This window comes from Lissotriton helveticus, chromosome 7, assembly GCF_964261635.1.
Source record: "Lissotriton helveticus chromosome 7, aLisHel1.1, whole genome shotgun sequence".
Taxonomy (NCBI): domain Eukaryota; kingdom Metazoa; phylum Chordata; class Amphibia; order Caudata; family Salamandridae; genus Lissotriton; species Lissotriton helveticus.
The window spans coordinates 182116312-182140244 of record NC_136068.1 but is presented as its reverse complement, the minus strand read 5'-3'; the positions used below and the strand labels follow the sequence as shown (position 1 = coordinate 182140244).

Here is a 23933-nt window from a genome sequence, read left to right as displayed (position 1 = left end):
CGTTCTTTCACGCCCATGCCCACAGCCTGTTCCAATTTAACCCCGTACGACGCTGGAGTCCTGTGAGGGCTTCGGTTGATACTTATTGCATAGGCACTGCCTAGAGTGTATTTTGACTGTGCAGGCTTTGCTCCCTCCACGTTTTACATCGTTTGGAGTCAGGTTTGTGCCTGCTCTTTTGGAAGCCTGCTGTGGGGTTCTCACACTCCCCCTTGCATTGTGTTTTGACACTCTATATTTCCTGTAGTCATCTTGTGGGCTTTACTTGATACCCTTGTGTATCATGGCAGGTTACTATGACGCTGATGATAACTACTATTATGGGGATGAGGATGAAGGCTCTTTGGAGCATAATTTGGTGGAGGAATTGGACAAAGGGGTCCAACAATCTGTCAAAGCACTGGTGCGTGCAATTAATCCTCTCAAGCGACATTTAAATATGTATGCGCAACAGCAGGGTTGGTTGCCTGCGCCTAAAAAATCCACGAAGTCTCCTGTTGATCCCCATAAATCTGATTTTCCAGAAACTGGCTAAGACATTGGCGGCTGCGCCTTCCAGATCTTCTGCACCTCAGGATACCGATGACTCTGACAATGCTCATTCTTCTACTTCTTCAGACCATAATTCTCCCCCGCCCAAAAAGCGAGTCTGCAAGGAGCATTTTGTTGACGCTCCAGAACGACCTCCTGTGCTGACTTTTGAGCCCGCGGATATCTTGCATCCAAATTCATCTTCCTGGTTGCCCTCGCCTGCAGTCGCGGCCTATATTCAGGCTCACATTCGTCAGCCTTTTGATGCAACTGTTCGTGCTAGACTCCGTTCTGAATGCCCGAGGCCTGATCTCGCTGATCGTTTGGCTGAAACGCCGGAAGTCGATCCCATGATGGTCACCTACTTAAAGAAATATGCTAAGGACCCAAAAAAGGGCCTTGACCGGTCTTGCCAAGACAAGTTGTTGGATATGCTTGGACCTCTTACCAAGATTCTGGATCTTGGATTCCAGGCGAAGGAGGCCTCAGCCCTTGTGGATCCGGACGAATTGATTGAATGGGCACAGAGGGCAATCTGTCAATTGGGTAACACCAATTGTGCAGTGTCCGCTGAACGACGCAGGTCGATTCTTTTGAAATTAGACCCGAAACTGGCAGAGCTAGCGACTTCTGAGTCTGGTCCGGAGGCGCAGGGTCTCTTATTTGGGCTACGCTCCGGCTTCTGCAACATCTGGAGTGGTCCATCGGTCATTTGCAATCTCTCGGGTTTCTGATCAACATTCCGAAATCGGTTTTGACTCCCACTCAGTCTATAGATTTTCTGGGTTTCAAGATAGACTCCGTTGCTTGCCAGCTCCTCTTGCCCGGCCAAAAGATTTGTTACATCAAGAGGGAATTGACATCTGTTATTTCCAGACAGACTGTCATTGAGATCCTTGGCACGTGTGGTCGGTCTGTTAGCGTCTTCAATTCAGGCGATCTTTCCGGGTCCTCTACATTACAGAGCAATGCAACGTCTAAAGATCCAACATCTCCGGAAAGGTCTCAGGTACTCGGACCAGATTCCTCTGACGGAGAAAGTGAGGTGGGAGTTGCAATGGTGGCTAGACCACATGGAGGCCTGGAATGGTCGAGCCCTATTCGGTGCGTCGCCGGAACTGGTGATAGAATCCGATGCCAGTCGATGGGGTTGGGGAGCCCGTTGCGGACCTGTCTCGACGGGGGGTCGTTGGTCCCCTCAGGAGTTGTCTCTCCACATAAACTGTCTGGAACTCCTAGTGGGTTCTTTTGCGATCAGGTGTTTCTCTCCCCTTCACACCAGTTGCTGCATTCTTCTCCGGATGGACAACGTGTCCGCAGTCCGCTATGTCAACAAGCTGGGCGGGACTCGGTCCAAAGTGTTGGCGGAGATAGCCAAGGATTTTTGGCATTTTTGCCTGCAGCAGAGGATCACTGTTATTGCGGAGTATCTTCCGGGTCGCAACAATCAAATTGCGGATTGGCACTCCAGACATCTTCGGGATTTCAGCGACTGGAGGCTTCACCCTCGAGTGTTCCGTTCCATTCTTCGGCGTTGGGGTCAGTGTCGCATAGACCTGTTTGCCTCTCGCCTCAACACGCAACTTCCGCTATTTTACAGTTGGAGACCGGATCAGTTGGCTCTAGCCACGGATGCCTTTCTCCAGGTTTGGCCGTCGACTCTGTGCTATGCGTTTCCCCCATTCATGATGCTCCCCAGAGTTCTGGCTTACACCAAACGGTTTCGAGCGGATCGGATTCGGATTGCTCCGCTCTGGAGGGCTCAAGCGTGGTTCCCGGTTTTCCTGGAAATGTGTTGCGAGCCTCCTCTCCTTCTTCCCCCGAAGTGGAATATTTTGCTGGATCCTCTCGAAGATCCGCATCCCCTCATTCTGTCAGGCTCTCTCCAGCTGCTGGCGTGGCGGATCTCGGGGATCGCTGAACGATCCCGGGCATTTCTAGCGACGCTTCCAAATTCATTAGTGAGGCATGGTCTCCCAGTACTCACAAACAATACAAAAGTGCTTGGAAGCGGTGGTGTGATTGGTGTGCTCAACAGGAAGTAGATCCCGTTTCAGCGGATATCTGTTTGATCGTTAATTTTTTGGCGTCCCTGGCCTCTTCAGGTCTGCCTTATAGGACAGTCAATAATTTTCGTTCCGCTATTTCAGCTGGCCACATCCAGATTGTTGGCAAGCCTGCTGGTGAGCCCCCCTTCATTTCCAAATTGCTTAAAGGTATTCAGCTCTCGAAGCCTCCCACTTCTAAGTATGTCTCTTTATGGGATGTTTCCATCATCCTGCGGTTTTTGGCGGCCTGGCCTTCCAATCCATTGTTGTCCCGTAAACAATGGTCTGCTAAGTTGACCATGTTGTTGTGCCTTGTGTCTTGTAAATGTGTGTCGGATGTCCGCGCATTAGATCTTGCGGGTCGCAGTTTCACACCTGAGGGTGTTACTTTTCGTCTTTCTAGACGGACTAAATCTAATACTTCTTTCATTACTTATCCGTCTTTTCCCACTCACCCCAACCTTTGCGTTGTGCAGTGCCTTAAGGATTATGAGGTGAGTACTACTTCTTTACGTTCAGATATGCAGGGTCAATTGTTAATTGCCTTACAGAAACCATTTCGTCCTGTCACTCCAGCTACTCTGGCGCGTTGGCTTATGTCCGAGGCGGGCATTGATGTATCTGTGTTTGGTGCACATTCTGCACGTGGAGCAATGGCTTCTAAAGCTTATTCCATGGGTGTCACCCTTTTTGACATTATGAAGGCCCAGATTGGTCTTCTGATTCAGTTTTCAAAACGTTTTATTACAAACCAATTGATAGCATTGCTTCTGTGGTGGTGGCTAAGCTTTGAAAAAGCATAATCGGAGCCTCCTGTCCTGACCTAGAATTCAAAATTTGCAAACATACGTGACAAGAATTTTCAATTCTATTAAGGACAAGGAGGCGAGGGTTATCCCACCCATTGTACTGGATTTGCATTGTAATGTACTGTAATCTATTTTACTGCTGTTGCAAATCTCTCTTATTCCTTGTTCCCCCCCCCTGGATTGCATTTGACTCTCTTGCGTTATTTGGATGTTACGGCTATGTATCTCTTTCAGGTTCAGACCCGAAGTAGAGTTTGCCGACTTCCGCCCGAGTTTCATCTTTCTCCTGGTTCACGGACCCCGAGTTCTTCTACTGCCTGCTTACAGTTCCTTTGGATTGCTGCAGCGTGTTTGGAGTTACTATTGTTGTTCTAAATTGGATTGCATTCTGGAATTGAACTGTTTCCTCGACAAAGAAAGAGGAAGAAGGACTAATGTTGGGACCTTTTATACTGTAGTCTCTATGGTCATTCCCTAGTGTTCATGGGAAATGTAGTTTTTTGGTTATTTTTATTGGCTGCTGAGCATTTCATTAAAGAAATGAGAAAGCATAATCCTCGCCTCCTTGTCCTTAATAGAATTGAAAATTCTTGTCACGTATGTTTGCAAATTTTGAACTCATAATCACCTTTAAGATGCTCACCCACGCACACAAGGCCCTCCACGGCACCGGACCAGCATACCTGAACAGCCGACTCAAATTCCACGCACCCCAAAGGACCCTACGATCAGCCCAGCTTTCCTACGCTGTGGTCCCCCGCACCAGAAAGACCAGATCGGGAGGCCGCTCCTTCTCCTTCCTCGCGGCCAAAGCATGGAACGCCCTTCCGCTCCACCTCAGACAGACAACATCGCTCCCCATCTTCGCAAGAAACCTCAAAACCTGGCTCTTCGACAGACCCCCTGCTTGATGGAATGGAACCTGCACCCCCCCCAACCCCCCCCACCCCTAGCGCCTTGAGACCCTTACGGGTGAGTAGTCGCGCTTTAACAAACTCGTGATTGATTGATTGACAATCTATAATTATTGAATAACTTGCATTAAGTATCTTTCTTTCCCCCTGGTGCTATTTTCCCTGTGGCAAGCAAGTTCTATTGTTTTTTGTAGGGGTCCCCATTTTCCCAAATATAGTGCTTTCTGTCACAGGATGGAACTTCGCAGCGCTATGAAAACACGTCACTACTCTCCGCTGCAACAACCAGAATTAAACGAACAGCAACAGTTTAAACAACTCAAAAGGTATTGATTCGAACATACATTTATTTTTCATTTATGGTCTCGGGGTTATATTTTATATACGTTTACACAAACGGTGAAAGGACAACAAAATTGTTGCGTCCCTGCTACCACTGCACTCAGGATCGTAGTTCACATACTTTTTTCTAAAGCACCTCCATGTCTGGGTGAACAGCAAAATACGTCGAAAAGGCGGTCATTGAGGCCCCATCTCCAGGGGAGGTAGGCACACTACAGCTAACAAGTTTGTGTGTGTCCTGAATGCTGAATCCGCCCGGCTAAGACACTCGACTGGGATGTGGGCGAGGAAGTGTAGCTTTTAAAATGGTGTCAAACATATAAGACAGTACTTACGTGATTTCGTCCCTGATGTAGGTTCCATTTTTTCTGTTGTAGTATCTCACGGTTACACAGTTTCGTAAACCATACTGGCATTTTGATTCCTTCTTGAAAGACCCAAAGCTTTCTTTAAAGTCGTCGTAGTCACGGAAACAGTTGCCAACTTCCATAACAAAACGCTTTCAGTGTTCAACGTACCACCGCCTCATGGGGGCCAGGGCACAGAGAGCGTAATGTGAGTTAGCATAGCAACACATTGGGACGACCATTCAGCCCGCTACTTTCGGACATCCGCAAAGCCCAGCCCAGCGTCTGTAAACTTTATCTCTTATTGGACACCATTTGTCGTTATATAAATACTTCCGGGTCGTATAACAGCCAACCCGACGGTTGAACATATTCTATTTTTCCTTGGCACTCTGTGGACTAGTAATGTGTAAAAAGATATAGGATTGGCAGATCGCTGGCAACTTAACCAATCAAAGTGCGCTGTAATGAGCTCACGAGTATTCATTGGCTATTGAAGTCTGCACGTGTAGCTGAGGTTTACATCACAGCAGTAATCTTCCGCCAGGTAGTGGGCGTATACAGTTTGGTTTGGAGTCAATTCGGTCTAGGAGACAGAGTAACTCAAGCGATATTAAAACTTGAAACGGGTGATAACATCTGATAGCGTCCTAGGAACACCCGCTGCTCATCGGTGGGCGTATGGAGGAAGGTGTTTATTACCGGTTTCCCGCTGCGACTTCTCGAATGGCTGAGTGGGGAGTTCACAGCTTATAGCCGACCAATCACTGCTGAGGGAGGTGTTGTTACTGGTTTCCCGCCGCTTCTTCTCGAATTACTTAGTGGCAGTTCACAGTCGGCCTATCGCTGCTGTCGGCAGTGATACTAAATTATGCAGGGCTCTGGGCACCTGTGACCTTTTGAGAATATGACGGCTCTGGGTAGTGGAGGTGAGCATGTTTAAAAACAAGCATTGGCATAGCCAATAGGTCTCGCCTTTGGGACCTTATAAGTATTTAGTTATGCAGCACAATATCCTTACTGCAACGACATTAACTGTTGCATGGCTAAACACTTATAAGGTCCTAAAGGCGAGACCTATGGGCTATGCCAATGCTTGTTACAACCTGCATGCCAAAGAGGAGGAAAGTGAAGGAGCGAATACAAGAGAGAAAGAATGGAAGAAGCAATGGCAGATTGAACTCAAGTGGGGGAGTGAGTGAGAGAAGAGAGAACGATAGGAGAGAGAATGAAGGGGGAGAGAGAGAGAGAGAGAAAGAAGGGGGGAGAAAGAGAAGGAGAGAAAGGGAGGAGACAGAGAATTAAGGAGAGAGAGAGAAAGAATAAAGATAGAGAATTAGAGCGGGCGAGAAAGAGAGGGAGAGACAGAGAGAGAGAGAGGGAGGGGGAGAGAGAGAGCGAGAGAGAGAAAGAGAGTGGGGGAGAGAGACATAGGGAAGAAGTAATGCAAAAAAAGTAATAGCCAATGGAATAAACTTGTGATAGTAATTTCCAAGAAACAATCCCAAATTAAATTTGGAAAATCCCTTAAAACCTGGCTATTTTTTTCTTCAGAATATTTTATGAATCTTCAGTAAATACAGTAAAAAGGAAACCCCTACAAAATAAACATAAGTAAAAATGCAGTCTGTTTGTTTTCCTATTTGCGTGTACCTTAAAGTAATCATAGTATGCGAGCAAACAGGGAAAGATCCGATACACAAGTGTAGGGGCATTTTGTTACAGCGATTTCTTGATTGTATGCCTTAGCAATTGTTAGAAATGGACAAGTAGGAACAAATGGAAAGTGGTGGGCATGGCTGACCAACGTGACTAAATACAACAAACCTCGGAGAGCAGCGCATGCCTGCTACCAGGCTCAACGTAAAAAAAAAGCAAAAATATTTGGATCATGGAGAGGAAACCCCAATCTAGTGTTCTTTTGATGCAGCCCCAATTGCCCAAGCAGTTCAGAAAAATGCGTGGTTGCTGTTCTTACTGTCAAGGCTATGTCGTTCCAAAGATTGGGGCTGGCAGCAATCAGTGGGTGGGAGCGAGTGTAGCGCAGGTCTAGCTTGCCAAATGATCTGTAGCGGATAATAAGTAGGATTAGGATATGTGACTGACCAACAGCAGGGGCATGCTTGAAGAGAACCAGAGACGAAATTACTGGACGAGCCGCAAGGACTCAAGTAGGTTGTAGCGGTGTCTAATGTAATCAGACCGAGGCGTCTTAGGGAAAGAATCCAAGTGTGGTGGCGGCAAGCTGGGGAGGAGGCACAGCATTAATGAGGGTATGCGAGGCGCCGAGGATGGCTGCGTGAAGAAGCGCGGGGGACTTACTTAAAAGACCGCAGGGGGCCATGCACGAGGTGCTTCAGGTCCCATGTTGCATAAATCACCGGGGAGGACAGGCTCTTGACTGGCGTGTGTGTGTTACAATTTCTAAAAGAATGGAAGACGATTAGTGGTAGATGTGATGAGCGCAGCAGGGGATGCTGGGCTCAGCCGAAATTACTTATAGTGGCGCCGGGTTAGTGAGCGTGGTGCACCGGAGGGGTTCGGTGTCACCGAGGGAGAAATCCTCACAAACTCTTCTACAAGGGCGGAAGAGAAATAGGGAGGTGCGGGTGGAAGGCACATGAGTGAGTCGGGGCAGAGGCCGATGCACATGTGCAAGTTAGTATAGGGCATGGTGTGCACCTGGGCCAAGCTGCAAGGGCGCACAAGAGACACCATGTTGTGTAGTAGAAGGATGCCGTAGATAGAGGCATCTGAAGTCAAATAGACATGGAGAAAGGGCTGTCGTGAATAAGCAAGTTAATTAGAGGGGGCAAAATGCATTACATGGGGAGGGATGCAAAGTATACAACGGGCGATGCAAGATTGAACAAGCAGAAACACGAGAGACGGCCTGCGGCCGTCAAAGTGAAGTGGACACGGCGGGAAGGGGAGGGGGCGGAGCGGGGAGAGCGGCATGAGGGTGTGAAGCAGCAGGGGCCTGAGACGAGGCCGCCTTGCCTTTGATGTGGTAATGCGAGGCAAGCGGCTGGTGGCATTGTGCACGCGCTTTCACGTGCACTGGAAGAAATCGCCTGGGAATCGCCTGATCTCGGTAAGCTCTGTTTAAGCCGCAATAGATCGAGCTCCCGCTCTCAATGCGCATGCGCATTGAGATAGGTCGCTCGACCTAATTATGAGAGATGTGAGCTGAGCAGGCATACAGTAACTGCATCCCCTATAAACAAAACAACATTTACATTAAATTACAAAAGATGATCAGAAAAACAATCGAAACACTAAAATTAAGGTCACTCATTTCAAGGTTGATGATCTACTATGTTACTCTTAAGTACATTGATTTTGTGGATCACATACATGAAGAGTTATCCAACCTCTTGTTAGCTGCCTCTTGTAGACCTTCCTTCCCCCTTGCAGAGTTCTATTTCAATCCACACTCATTTTACTCATTCCTTCCCATACACACTCATTTCACCGGTTAGGCTATCCTTTTGAGATTTCACACTTTTTCTATCATTTAACTGGTCAGCATTACGAAGGATTTTGACACCCCTCAAAGGGTCGGAAAACTGACTAACCATACTCTCCATGGTTTCTAAACCTTCAACCACATTCCTCCATTTTTGTTGACTAAGAAAGAGCTTCTCTTGGAATTATAATGTTCTTTATACCTGTTGTGAGTACTAACAATTCTGTTTCTTTCTTCATCTGAAGATGTATTACGTCAAATCTCCCAACCAGTCAGAATTACTCTTGGTACTGGCACCTTTTCCATGCATGACTTCAAGAGGTTACTCCTGACACATTATTGGCCATAGTCTTGTAAGTCCACACCGTTTTTTTCATCTGTAACTTTCAATCCTCATTATTGCTAATGACAAGCTTTATAGCGCACTTGAGCACTCTATTAAAGCACTAAATCATTCCATTTCTACTAGGATTATACATGGGTGTAGTGTAGGGTTCAATACCAACTCTCGAAAAAAACATTTTTTGCTTTACTAAATGTGAACTGTTCTCTTTTGTCACTAATTACCTACATAGGTAGACCCTTATCAACAAGTTGTTAATCTAGAAACTTTTCATACAGCATCTGTGTCCACCTTAGAACTTTTGCCGCGAATCGGACCTTTGTTGCCAGTCCTTGTTACTGTTGGGGGACCTGCCAGCTGCACCGCCGGAGTGTTTCTGCCGCCCGCCGCTGCACCACTTAGACCTTTGGTGTGGCCGCAGTGAGGCGCGTGGGGACAGCGGGACTTCAATCCCCAGAATCCCAGGCAGCCTGGAGCCGCGCATGCCTACATCACGCTAGGAGGGCATAAATCCAGCGACAACCCCTGTTGAGCGGGGAACTTTTGCCGCGAATCGGACCTTTGTTGCCAGTCCTTGTTACTGTTGGGGGACCTGCCAGCTGCACCGCCGGAGTGTTTCTGCCGCCCGCCGCTGCACCACTTAGACCTTTGGTGTGGCCGCAGTGAGGCGCGTGGGGACAGCGGGACTTCAATCCCCAGAATCCCAGGCAGCCTGGAGCCGCGCATGCCTACATCACGCTAGGAGGGCATAAATCCAGCGACAACCCCTGTTGAGCGGGGAACTTTTGCCGCGAATCGGACCTTTGTTGCCAGTCCTTGTTACTGTTGGGGGACCTGCCAGCTGCACCGCCGGAGTGTTTCTGCCGCCCGCCGCTGCACCACTTAGACCTTTGGTGTGGCCGCAGTGAGGCGTGTGGGGACAGCGGGACTTCAATCCCCAGAATCCCAGGCGGCCTGGAGCCACGCATGCCTACATCGCGCTAGGAGGCGCATAAATCCAGCGACAACCCCTGTTGAGCGGGGAACTTTTGCCGCGAATCGGACCTTTGTTGCCAGTCCTTGTTACTGTTGGGGGACCTGCCAGCTGCACCGCCGGAGTGTTTCTGCCGCCCGCCGCTGCACCACTTAGACCTTTGGAGTGGCCGCAGAGAGGCGCGCGGGCACAGCGGGACTTCAATCCCCAGAATCCCAGGCGGCCTGGATCCGCGCATGCCCACATCGCGTTAGGAGGCGCATAAATCCAGCGACAACCCGGTCTCGCGGGATGCCGTGCGAAGCCCGGGCAAAATGCGGGCCCTCTGTGGCCCTCAGAGGCCTGAGGAGACTGGACTGGGCCTATACCCTAACGCAGACGTCTTCAATCTGTGGGGCGCGACCCCCAGGGGGGCCGTGGAGTCACAGGAAGGGGGGCGCGCATTCCCCAGCCGAGCGATGTGCCAGAGAGAGCATCGCACTGGGAGCTGCTCCAAAGAGCAATCCTATTGTGCACACTTCACACCAGCTGATGAAGGAGGATGGGTCTTGGTGACAATGACATTAAGAGGCAGTCAGGCTCTGCAGGAGGCAAGTACTAGCTTAATTGACCTCGTGCTGGGCCTGTTTATGCACTGCATCTACAAGGGAAGGTGCGATCTGGGCTTGGAGGGGGGGGGGCTGGTGCAGGCCGTTCTCAGTGAGGGGAAAATGGGATGGAAATCAGAGGCCAGAACCACCCAACTTCGAACTTTCCTTACCTTCTGCTGTGTCGAAATTTGTCTTTTTTCCTGTTTTTTTCACCTAGTCTATACAAATACTTTCGATTTTCGATTTTTTTATTGTGGTGCATAAAAAACCTGTACTGAAAAGGCATTTGACACCTGGTGCTAGAATATTTATATTTCCTTTTAAATAAATGTTTGCAGATTACTTGTAAGATTTATTTCTATTAACTTTTAATTTTTTATTCTTTGCTCTCATTGAGGGATAATTCTGCCAAATGTTATATTAATACAGTGCAATCGTGCGTCCTTTCGTGTAAAGAAGATGGTTTCTGCAGTGAAAGCACTCGCAAACATATTTAAATAGCCGTTCCCCTACTTTATGGAAAAACACAACCCTCCTGGGACGGTTATTTCTAATAGTTAATATGCTTTAGCTGGAGTGTCATTCAAGGAGTGTCATGTGCTGTGAAACCTAAGGCCACAGACAGTTAACACTCAGGGTGCAGCAGCTTGACTGAAAGAAATACAAACATGTGCTAGGTGAAAATGTAAATAAAGGGTGCATGAAAGCAGGTACTGGTTTTAATTGATTGAATCATTCAAAGCTTTGTGATGACACTGATGCATTCTTTTTGAGTGGTAGTGCAAAGAGAACAATTGAGATTTGAAGTGTGTGCTTTCAATTGTAATTGAATTTGTATAAAGCCTACTACCCCAGGAGGTGTTGAAGGGACAGTTTTGTAAAAATGAATGTACAATCTGGGTATTACTAAAATGCAAGTTTTAAATAATGACTTACATATTCACAGTGTTTTCTGTAACAATCTGTAACCTTCTAGCACAAAAAATGCACGTCACTATTCTCCACTGCACCATCAAAGAATCAATTATGTGGGTCCCTGGTTACACATAGACCTCTGAAGTGCATTAAACCAATAAATATGTCATAACGTACTATTGTGCATTTCCCACTGAGTAACAACTTTTTAAATGTATTTTTCACTTAAACTACCAGTTATTTTATACGTAGCTACCTGGCAGTGAAAAAACTAAACATTTTTACAGAATACACTGTTTAATAATATTTACCCACCGTAAAAATGATTTGCCACAGGAATTAAGGGAGTTTATGGTTATTGATGGAGAGTAACAGGTTCTAGAATATTTTGTCAGGAGGGGATCCTTACACCTAAAAACTTTTGAGGAGGGGGTCTCGGCATCAAAAAGTTTGAAGACCTCTGCCCTAACGTGTTGCCTAGGATAGTTTGTGTTCATCCTGCGGTCGCCTATCTGTCATGGCTGCGACACTTGATAAATCCACACTTGGCAGTGTAGTTGGGATTACTAAGGGTACATTAGATAACTATTTCACCAAGGTTGTTACAGATCTAGAAAGGGAGAGTGTTTTGGCTGAGCGTAGGGCGGAGCGGCGTCGCTCCATTGAATGTCTGAAAAGTAGACCTCTTTTGGATAGTTTGCATCAAACTACCCTATCTGATGCAACTACCCATATTGAAAATGAGGACACTTTATCCACTGATAATGTCCCTATACTCTTGCGTGACACGCCCCCCTCACCCGATTCTCCCACTACCTCACATACGAATATTCTATCCCTTTCTACTAACTCTATCATAGGTACAGATGCGATAGTTGAGCCACCCGCACCTATAGCTGAGACCGTTAGGAAAACTAAGGCTAGGAAACTAGCTATGCCCAAAGTCTATGGTCCGCCACCGACCAAGAGAAGGAAGAGGGGTGGTGAGCCGCAAAGAAGTAAGATTAGCCACTCTGACTTTGGTAAGACCATTAAGGCGAATGTAATAACTTCATCTACCTTAAAGGCCACTGCACCAAATGTCCAAACTCCAATGGCCCCTACGGACACAGTACCAATTTTTAACTCCCCCGTACTGACTGTATTAACCCCTACAGGTTTAGCCACCCCTTTACACTGTCCACCTAAGGAAGCAGTGTCTGCTATCCCTCTTGAAAGTTTTGAACATCTAATCAGGTCATTTGTTTTACCTATATTAGAGAGATTGAAGAGGGTGGAACAAAGGTTGGGGGATCTAGAATTGGTTATTAGTAACAATGCTGGATCACTTAAGGGTCCTGTGAAGCCAGTCTGACCCCCCGTAGTAGTATTGCCATCTCCCACTCCTGTTGTTGAGTTGGGTATAAATAAAATTAGTAAGCCTTCCAATCCAAAAAAACAGAGGGCAATACCCTCCAAATCGGTTCAACAAGCACTTCCATATGTTGTTAGCGAAGCTCCGAAGGCAGGGAATAATTCTTTTGTGAGAAATAAGGATAAGGAAAAGGAGAGGGGAACTGCTAGTCCGCCCAGGACGGAGAAGCGCAGGGGGCGACAAGTTGAATTACCCCCTGAAGCGGTTCCTTTTGTGGTTGTCCTCACGGGTGTTCCGGAACTAGAGGAGGTAGGAGGGAAGGGTTCTCCCAGTTAAAAAATAAAACTGTGCATTGGCTTTGCCAAAATCGACCACTTCCCTTTTATATTAATGGAGAGATTCTGCATGTCCGGCGACTTCCGTGGCTGGGAAGTAGTGTGAAAAACATAAAGGGAGATCTAATTGTCATTAACTTTAAAGATCCCGGGGCTGTTAGATACATACTAAATTGGACTCCAGGGAACGTTGGTAACTCCATCGTCCCTTGTGATCTGACTTATTTTTATCCGAGATCTCTAGTGAACCCTACACTCCATCCCAGGGTATTAACACGCCCACAGATTAAACCATCTATACCCTTTGACAACCGGTATATGATGCAGGCACCTAATTTCATGACTGCTGAAAATGTATTTGGGTGGGAAACTGTACCTTTCAGGAGCCATAGAAATGGTACTAGGAGGATGGACCATTTGCTGGGAAATGGGAGGATGGACCATCTGTTACCATTTACCCCGTTGGAAGTCACAAATAGGTTCAATGCCTTGTCAGGCTTTGACGAATGCGATTGACAAACGGGAGTCCCTACTAATATGCGATCTGCAAATGAGAGCCTAGATGCAAATACTAAATCTAGCCCTCTAATGCAAGTCCAGGCACCAGAACAAACTACTCAACCCATTATTGTTAATTCTCCTGATGACTACCCACCACTGAACTGCGACCCTGAGTTGGGGGCAGCTTTTACCACTTCCATTATTAATGACCTTTCTGGTACTTTGGACTGTGAACCACCTAAGCAAGATTTGTCTGCTGCCCATGTTAAAATTCTTTCTTGGAATGTGGCGGGTCTTAAGAATCAACTGCCCGTCCCAGAGTGGGGTTCTTTTATGGCCTCACATGACATTTGTATGTTGCAGGAAACCTGGGCGTTAAAAGAAAGTAGGGTTCAGTGCTTTGCAACATACGACATCTTGGCAAATATGGGTGAGAGGGGTAGGCCCTCGGGTGGGCTGTCTATATGGGTCGGCACGCACTTAGGAGCTAAGGCTTCTCAAATTCCAACTAATTCAATGGATGTCCAGTGTGTGCTGCTGAGTATGTTAAATGGGCCGGATATTGCCTTGATCAATGTATACTCTAGGCCAGTTAGGCGGGGCCTTGAGTCAGAGGCTATTGAGACCTTGCTAACCTTCATCCAATCGATTGATCCAACCACCGTGCTAATCCTGGGTGGAGATTTCAATTGTCATTTTGAGCCACTTATGGATCCGAATTTGAGCAATCCGGATGAGGTAGACTTGTTGTGGGCTATTCCTGAGCCATTGACTACTTGGGTCAAGGCATGGAACCCCCTGGTTCTGCAATTGCAGTCATTCTCGTTAGCAACATCATTGCGAGCCTGTAATGGGAGGGTGGACCCTGATAGACCAGGGAAAAACACGTTTAATCGATTAAAAACTAGCACCTCAGTAATCGATTACATTTTCATCGAGGCCAGGCATTGGGATAGGCTGCATGAGTTCAGGGTTATTGAAAGATCTGACAGTGATCATAATGCTTTGGTCCTATCACTTAAACTGGGGAGTTTTGGGTTGAAATGCCAAACTTTGGCTGAACATTACACCATTGTGCCTTTAATAATATCAAATTGTAGGTGCAGGGTCAAATGGCCAGACCTTCAGATGTCCACTAGTAAACTTGCCGAATTATATGAGCTTGCTACCCCATTCATTGAAGATATGGGGAAATTCGGCCACTTAGGCAGGGCATCTGAAATACACATCCAATTGGCTGCCGCACTCAAAGACATTCTGTACCCGGTGAGAAAGTTAAATCAGCCCCGTACTGCAACTTCTAGATGGTTCAACGCATCCTGTCGGAAGGCCAAAAAGGCCCTCCTTACAGCAATAAAATCCAATAATAGGGAGGAAATCTGGGCCCATCGCAGCATGTACAAAAAGGAACTTTGTGACGCCAAGGAGGAATGGGAGGCCTCTATGTGGGAGGAATTGGGATCCGCGCTTAGTACCAATGACTTCAAATCATTTTGGTCCATAGTAGCAACTAGACTTAGTGGTCATCTCCCTGCTTTTGCCTCGAATATTGCCCCTCTAATTTGGGAAAGCCACTTTTGCGATCTTTATGGCATTTCTGAGCCTGATGAACAGCTTGTTACTACCCTTGAACCTCAGCAATCTAAAAGCATTAGTGGGGCTGAGCGGGGACGGCTAACTACAGTTCCCTTATGCCCCGCCCCAGTCGAAGCTTTACTTTGGCTGAGGTAGAGACAGCTATAGGCAAGTTGATTTCTAACAAGGCCCCAGGTTTGGATAAACTGCCAGGGGATTTGTTTAGGATGCAACCGAAAATCTGGGCCCCCTATTTGGTTGTTTTGTTTAATGGCATTTTACAGGGAGATGATTTGCCCCCTACCTGGTTAGGAGCTGAAATTGTCCCTATCTTAAAAAAGGGTTGCCCTTTAACCCCTTCTAATTATAGACCGATCAGCCTAATTGATACATCTCAAAAGCTGATGGGGAGGGTCATCCTTGATAGGATTATAGGGTGGATTGAGGATAATGGGATACTGTCTATACTCCAGGCAGGCTTTAGGTCTGGCACCTCCACTCTTGATCAAATATTTCGCCTGCAGGTCTTGTACTGGAAGACAGCTAAGGTGGAGGGTGGCAGCCTCTACCTTGTGTTCGTGGACCTGCGGGCAGCTTTCGATCTAGTTCCGCGTGGAAAATTGTGGAGAGTACTAGCAGACCTGGGCCTCCCGCCCTATTTGCTAGCCATTCTTTCCAGGCTTCATGAAAATAACTTTGCCCAGGTGAGGTGTGGCACGCATGGCGAACTCACAGACCAATTTCCTGTTCAAAAAGGAGTTCGCCAAGGGTGCGTTTTGGCGCCAACGCTATTCAGTCTCTACATAAATGGCCTTGTGGAACATCTGAATGGTGTGGAAAATAACGATGCCCCTAAACTAGTTACAGGTAGAGTGCCCGCTCTGATGTTCGCAGACGACACTCTGTTGTTGTCTAGAACATCATCGGGCATTCAGAGAATACTTGATGGTTTTGTGGAGTTTTGCGACCTTCGGGGGTTGGAAATCAACTTAGGTAAAACTAGATTTATGATTTTTAACCCCCCTAAGCGTGTACGCCCAAACCCCGTCCTACATGGTACTTCCCTTGAAAGGGTTAAAACATTTGTTTATTTGGGTGTCACGTTAACAGAGAATTTTGGTTGGAACACCCAGATTGCTAAATCCACACTCAAGTTATCCCAGCTAGCGGGGGGCATAAGTAAGGTTTTTAGGGCGTCTACCTTCAGGCCAGTGTCCCCAGCCCTAGAGATATATTGCCGTCAGGCTAGGTCGGCAGCAACCTATGGGGCTGAACTTTGGGGGCACAAGCAGATACCGAAATTTAAAAAGGTGGAGCAGTCTTTTGTTAGAAATCTAGTTGGGTTACCATCTAGCACGCCATTGATCCCCCTTAGATTTGATCTTGGCTTGTTGCCAATAGAGGAGATCACTAGTGCTAGACCAATCATGTACTGGAAGAGGTTGTGGTCAGTCCCTGAATTGGATGCGTATAGAGCGGAATTTTCTGAGATCTTACCTCTTCTTAAAAACATAAAGATCCCTTAGCTCCAGCATGTTAGTGCTGTTAGTACCCGTCTAGGTCTTCCTGAACTGTGGGAAACCCCTGAGATTTTCTGCCTCGGGATATGTAAGAACGAACTTCTTTGTCAGATACGTATGTCAAACTATCAAGCACTAATGAGCTCTGCATCACTGGGGAAGCTGACATCTGAGTTCCTCCTAGTTAAACCAGAATCTAAAGTTGAGGAATTCATGGACCTAATTGAACCCCCAGTTACTCGAAAGTTGTATCTACAGCTAAGGCATGGCACTCTTCCAGTTAGGTCTTTTACATCTAAATGGTCAAACCCTAAGAATGAAGCTTGCCCTGCATGTAGCTACAAAATTGAGGACGTAACCCATGTGCTGTTTTTTTGCCCCGTCTATTCTGCAACTAGAAAACGCTGGCTAACACCGATCTGCAAGAACCTGGGACTTTTGCATTTTACACAGGCTTGTAGGATATTGACATATGATACACACCCTGCCATTGTGTTCGCGGTTTCTCGTTATTTATTTAATATGTGGTGTAGGAGATATACCTTTTTAACTTGATTGTTGTATATACAGTTTTTAACGTCCTGTAGTATGATAACTCTTAGTTTAATTCTCTTTTTAACATTTTATGACTATTTATTGTTTTATTGTCTGTGCTGATGTACTTTGTATGCACTTTTTATGGTCGTTCGACCAAAATAAAAGTTATCAACTTCTTTGATTAAAGGCCATCTTGAAAAAACGTAAATTAGAGCAATAATATACATAGCTTGAATTTCTTCTAAGCCCATGATGTAAATTGTCATAGTGTCACTTGTTTCCTGGGGATAATAAGTTTTCACATGTTTGGTTTCAAGTTACACAAAGATTTGTTCGCATTAGCACAAACTACTCAATTCTCTACTAACCTTTCTATACACGCATCCATTCCAGGTCATCAAAACCATTTCACATCTTGTTTTGTTTTAACAACGCTAAAATGCCCTTCTTTTTTAGGTCTCGCCTGTCAATGCGCATGCGCATTGAGTTGTATCCGCTCCGCCCCCTGCTGCATCAAAGGCTTTCATTTTGCGGCCGCGTTTTTTACTTTCATTTCGCGGCCGCGTTTTTTAGGTTTCGCCTGCCGTCCGCTGCGCAGCATCGTTCGCGCAGGCAAAAACTTTTGAGAAGAGTATGGTGCCTTTTTCACTCCTCTCACTTCCATTGGCTAGCTCCATAAATGGAGGCTAGCCATTGGAAGTGAGATCTGTCCGTCATGGTCCGAGGCGATTCGTGGGCGTTCCGGCGATGTTTTTCTCATCCTGCCCCTTTTATCACGTCATGCGGCTGTGGGCGTTTTTTTTTTCTCGTGATGTTTTCGTCTTTTTGGAAGTGCCTTTAGCCGGAGTGGTCGGCGAGATTTAAGTTGCCAGGAAGTTGTTATTTCCGATCAGGTAAGCAGCATTTTGTTTATAATTTTTTTGCATGTGTATCCCGTCTCATGTCGTCTCCCTGTTTGTTTACGTCTTTGTGTGTGTCTTTGCTGTGGTCTCTACATGCCCTTTGTTGTGAATGTTTCTCTTTGTTTCTAACACATGCCCCGTGTTTGTATGTGTACCTCGTCTCGTTTATCCCGTCTCATGTTGTCTCCTTGTTTTTTATTCCCTCCCCGGCGCCGCCTGAAGCTGCGTTTCTCGTGCGCAGCTCGAGACCAGTGGCGCTTCATGCACCTCCTTTTTTGTCGTCCGATGAGGGTGCGGGTCCCGCAACTACCTCTGAGCACCGGTAGCCCCTCTACCGCCTCCCTCTCAATCCTTCGCTTGGGTTCCAGCGGGTGTCAGCGACGGTCTCTCTCTTTCCTGTCTCTCCTTCCCCCTCCCTCCCGCTTGTCTGTTTCCTCCCGACTCCGTGACCCTCCCCTCTCTTCCCCCACCAAATATGGTAGCTCCGGCAGTTTTGCCTGATCCACGGCGCTTGCCTGGGATCAGTGAAACAAAAGGTGGTAGAAGCCAAAGGATAGCCAACTGTGACCCTCACCACCCCACATAAAAATACGCTTCTACTGTAAGTGATCTTGTACAAGAACCGTGCAGTCGCGTAGACGCGAGCATGGTTGTCTGGATCTCACGTGGGCAGCGTACAGACAGTAAGTGTAACCATTTTAACATTTTAAGTAGCGGGTGAGTGTTCTGATTATTACTTCTTACCGGCACCATCGTACCACGTTTTTATGGGTAGTCATTTAAAAGTGAACATTCTACAACTCGCCCACGAAGGGCTGACAGTTAAGCGCTGCTTATACCGAAGGTGCACTGCAGAAACGTTCAATCTAGACAGGTTAACAGGGCGGCACTGCCATACAGACCATCAGCGTTCTCTGACGGTTTGATGTCAGTTGGACATAGATAATAAACACTCTTGTTAGTTAGTTCATTGTGAGCCATAGGACTTGGGTGTGCGCGCGCACCCGCCACCTGGCTTGTACGCAGATGCGGCACAGTCCCCGGAAGGCGAAACCATTGCATTGTAAATGCTTGTTTTTTCAGCCCCTGTTGTGCCGGCCGACTTGTTTTTCATGCTTGTTTTTTCAAGGAAACTTTCCCTTCTCACTGGTCCACTTTAATGAGCCATTCCCTGATTATATCTTCACTTTAGGAAACCTTTTTCTCCATTAGCATGTAAGCAGAATGAAGCATTTTTCACAAGTCCACTTCAAGGTGCGTGTCACCGTTCACAAGTCTGTTTTGTTTGTCTATGCAAATATCGGCTTTAGAAAGCTTACGAATATTGAAAGGCTAGGCCAAGTCACCAACACTTAAGTGACAGAGAGAGTAAACCTTTGTTACAGAGCTCACCTCTGCAACTCTAAGGAACACAGGGTTACCAGCATCGGTGCAGTTTTGAGAGGGCACATCTGGAAGTGATTATAGTGATGACAATCTTCACTCGCTCGCACCCGACTTCAATGTAATGCCTCCCAAGCTGCTCCCCCCCGCCAAGAGACTTCAAAGCAATGTGTCATCATCGTGACCAGAAACCACAGAGCAGTGCATGACATACAAACTTGACTGTGTTGCGATTGTCGTGCGTGTTCGAGTAAGCACTTCTCCAGCTCTTTTTGTCTAGGTTTTGTTTAACGAATCCCCCTGCATCTGTGTGTCTGCATGCTGACCCCTCCCCCATTGTTTATCTGCAAATGTGCATGTGTGCCTCTTTGCATGTGTGTGTATGTGTCAGTATGTCTCGTGTTCTCTGCATTACCATTATGTTTCATGTGCATATCTCCTCATCCTCGTGGTAGTCTGCAGGTAGGCGTGCAAGTTTGCCTCTGCATGTCTGTGTGCAATGCATGTATGTCTCTGTGAACGTCTGTCCGCAAACAAGACTGTGTGTTTCTATCTTCCCTTTTTTAAATACATGCTAAAGTCTATGTGTGCATGTCTACATGTTTTCCTTTACTTGTTTTTTATCAACATTATTGCAGTTTCTTTTGCGAATATGCGAACAAACTCCCCGACCCTACTTATTCCTCCCACTTGCTACCCTGCTCCCCCTCCCCCGCCCCCCACGCCTCGCACCAGACTACCATTTGTCGCATTTAGACTACCTGCTCCCCCACCCGACTTGAAAGGCAGCCTCGCACACCAACATTTGTCTCTCACACCACAGGCTCCTGCTCCCCCGCCCACCCAGCAATGCAGAGAGCTATTCCCTCTCACTTGCTGGCGCCCCTGCTCCCCACCAGACTTGAAAGGAAGCCTACTTTAGTCTGTTGTGTGATTTATGCCCAAGAAATTTTATCTGTTTTGCTCCCACTTCAACATTTATTATTGGGCGAAAGCCAAAGCCGCCTCCTTCCTTTCTATTACCACCCACCCCTACTTCTGTTGGAACTTGTGACTAGGGGCGGGGGCTTTGCATGAGGCAGGTAGCTTTATTGTGGCTACCTAGATCTGTAGCGCGCCTCAAGGAGCTTGGGGCTTGACAGCAATGCCCAGCTGGCTGTCCATGTCTGCTTCTTCCGTGCCATCTTGCCTGCCGCCTTTCACCACCGTAGATCATCTTTGTTAAAAAGTAGTATTTGCATGTTTTGTAAAACACTATGCACGCTTTTGGGAGCATTTGTGGTGTGCACTAACACCAGCCACGACCTACATACTTGCAGATCCGAAACGCAAAGTTCTTTAGTCTCTCCTGCTTAATACGTTCCTTATCTGCATGCTTTACCACCTGCCCCCTGCCCCCTGAAGCTAGAATACTGCCAGTGATGTGAATTACACTGCATCGGTGACTGGCCCCTGCTCCCGTGGCATGCATTTCAAACAGTTTCACAACCATATGTCCCCTTCCACCAGTCAGCAATATTGAATATTTTGTTGGCTTAAATAGATGATTCCTTTAGCCTGCTTCACTCGGCAACACCACACCTTCACTCAGCACCACCACAGCATCACTCGGCTCCACCACAGCATCACTCAGCACCACTACAGCATCACTCAGCACCACCACAGCATCACTCAGCACCACCCCAGCATCACTCAGCGCCACCCCAGCATCACTCAGCGCCACCCCAGCATCACTCAGCACCACCACAGCACCACTCAGCACCACCACAGCACCACTCAGCACCACCACAGCACCACTTGTTCAAATATGTTCTCTCAATGTTTCAAGCTTTATTACAAATGTCACAAAAAGATGTTAAATAATGCTATATGTGTCACATTTGCAAATTCTATAAATATTGGCATTTACAATAACAAAATTAATACATTTGCTATTATAAAAACATAAACATAACTTAAAAAATTATTACATTTACAAGATCAATAGCTCCAACTTTTCTAATGCGAGACCTATTGCATTTCCAATGCTTGTTTTTTATTTCAACTTTTTTTATTGAAAAGTTTACAAATATAATACAAATACAGTACAGTAGCGATGCGGGGGCACATACAGATGGGTTACTGGAGTATCGTGGTTGACTGGCGTCGATTGGGTTTATTCCTGATGCTGGTGAGCGTATAGCTGTAGGCCCCAAGAGTGAAGAGAAAGAGAGAAGAGGAGGGGGGGCAGATCTCTGGTGCCAGCTGCTGAGCCTGGCGTGCCTCTACAGTCTAGGGGGGTTTGTTCTGTTCTAGATGTTTGTCTAGGGTGGCCCACATCTCATTTCTGGCTGTGTGGTTGGTTGAGTGATTTGCTGTGATATTGTCTGCACCTCTCAGAAAGGTCACCCAGTTTATCCACCTTTTAAAGGTGGCCTTGCTGGTGCACTTCCAGTTCGCTAGGATTGTTTTAACCGCAGCTGTGAGTAGTAGGTCTACCAGGTCTCTGTCTTCCTTAGATTCTAGGTCTGGGGCCATGAACGCTGTGGCTATTCTGTCAAGACCCTGTTTAATGGTGTTCCCTACTACTGTGTTGATGAAGTTGTTGACTTTGCCCCAAAACAGCTTGACTTTGGGGCATTCGTAGATGAGATGGTCTGGGTCCCCCTTGGCTTTGTGGCAGTTCCAACATGTGTCATTCTCTACGGCACCCGCTGTAGCCAGCCGGGCCGGTGTCCAGAACATTCTGTGTAGTAGCCAGAACTTTGTTGTGCTAGTTGAGGGGAGACTTTATTCTTGGAGGCTGAGACCCATAGTTTAGCTTTCTCATCTTCGCTGAAGTGTCTATTGTGTCGTGTTTCCCAGAACGACATCGCTCTGGTGTTTAGTGTAGATGTTTGTGGACTTATGAGTTTGTATAGGTGGGCCGTTTGGTGTCCGATCTTGTTTAGGTTTTGCATGTATTCTATGATAGATGGTTTCTCTTTGTTGAGGTTCGCTCTGGTGATGGCAGTTTTGATTTTCAGGAATTCATAGAATTCAATGCTGGCTAGGTTATGTGTTCCTTTCAGTGTTTCAAATATGAGTGGTGTACCTGCCTTCTCCAGCTGGGCAGGTGTTGTGATCCCTCTTCCGTACCATTCTTCATTTGCGAGTGTTCTACCCTTATATGTTATTTTTGAGTTGAACCAGATTGACTCCCAGCTGGATCTTCTGATGCTATGTTCCATTTTCTTGTCTACTTTCAAGAGTGCTGCCTTTGTGTATTTGAACACTGCATTGGTTGCCTCAGGGTGCTTGTTGGCTGTGAGTATGGCTACAGGTTCCGCGCCCCCCAGGATATCTCTCTCCATCTCGAGCCATACGGGTTCATACTCCTGGGCAGAGACGAGCCAGAATATTCCTTGTTTCGCTAAGCAGGCTGTTTGGAAAGTCTTGAAATCTGTGATGTTTAGTCCCTCTAGTTCTTTCTTCAGTCTTAGTTTCTTCAGACTGATCCTGGGTTTCTTCCCCTTCCACAGGAACTTAATAGTCGCATCTAGCTTCTTGTGGAAATCTTCCGTTAGTGTAAGTGGTAGCATACTTAGCATGTAGTTCATCATGGGCGCTATCATCATTTTAATGGTTTCTACTCTTCCCCACCAGCTGATGAATTGCTGGAGACCAGGACTCTAGCTTGTTTTGTATTTTCTTTAGAATCGCCTCCTCGTTGTGGTCCAGGGTAGACTTTAGGTCTCTACCAAATAGGAGGCCGAGATATTTAAGGGGTTTCTTTTGCCACGTCAGCCCCGATGTTCCCAGGACTATACTAGTGGTGTGACAGTTCATGGGTTTGCATTCAGACTTCTCTCTATTTAGTTTGTATCCTGAGACTTGGGCGTATTCTTCTATTGTGCTCATTAGTGCCGCTATTGAGGTAGTCGGGTTTTTCGTTGTAATCAATATGTCGTCTGCGTATACTGCTGCTAACTTTACTGTGTTATTCCTGACACGGACGCCCGTTATGTGTGGGTTGCTTCTTATCATGGCCAATAGTGGTTCTAGGGCTAACAGGAATAATGCCGGGGACAGTGGGCATCCTTGCCTCGTGCCTCTTTCTAGGGTGAAGCTTCCCGATGTTCCGCAGTTGACTGCCACTCGGGCTCTGGGGTTGTTATATAGTGCCATTACCATGCTTCGGTACTTTGTTCCCAGACCAAATTTATCCATGCATAGGTCCAAGAATGGCCACGAGACCCTATCAAAGGCCTTCTCAGCGTCTAGAGCTATCATTACAGCTTGGTCTTGGCTATTAGCCGTGAGGTGGATGAGGTGGCATAAGAGTCTGGTGTTGTCTTGGGACATCCTATTCTTGAGGTATCCTACTTGCGAGTTGTGGATTAGATGGGGTAGAAGCTTGTTTAGTCTATCCGCCATAATTTTGGCGTATATTTTGCAGTCGACGTTTATGAGGGAGATAGGGCGGTAGTTTTGCGGGTGTTGTGAGTCTTTGCCCTCTTTGGGGATCACTATGATGTTAGCTTCCGCCATTGTGTCTGTCATTTTACCTCTTTGTGTGCAGAACGT

General features: G+C 46.8%; 1 protein-coding gene across 1 annotated transcript in view; it reads right to left on the bottom strand.

The window, feature by feature from the left end:
- Positions 1 to 5314, bottom strand: part of ZSWIM3 (zinc finger SWIM-type containing 3) — a 47964-nt gene extending 42650 nt beyond the window's left edge. The window contains exon 1 of the mRNA XM_078651899.1: positions 4980 to 5314. Coding sequence (XP_078508025.1) covers positions 4980 to 5134 — 155 coding nt within the window. The 5' untranslated portion in view covers positions 5135 to 5314. The remainder of the gene's footprint in view (positions 1 to 4979) is intronic.
- Between the last annotated feature and the right edge of the window lie 18619 nt (positions 5315 to 23933).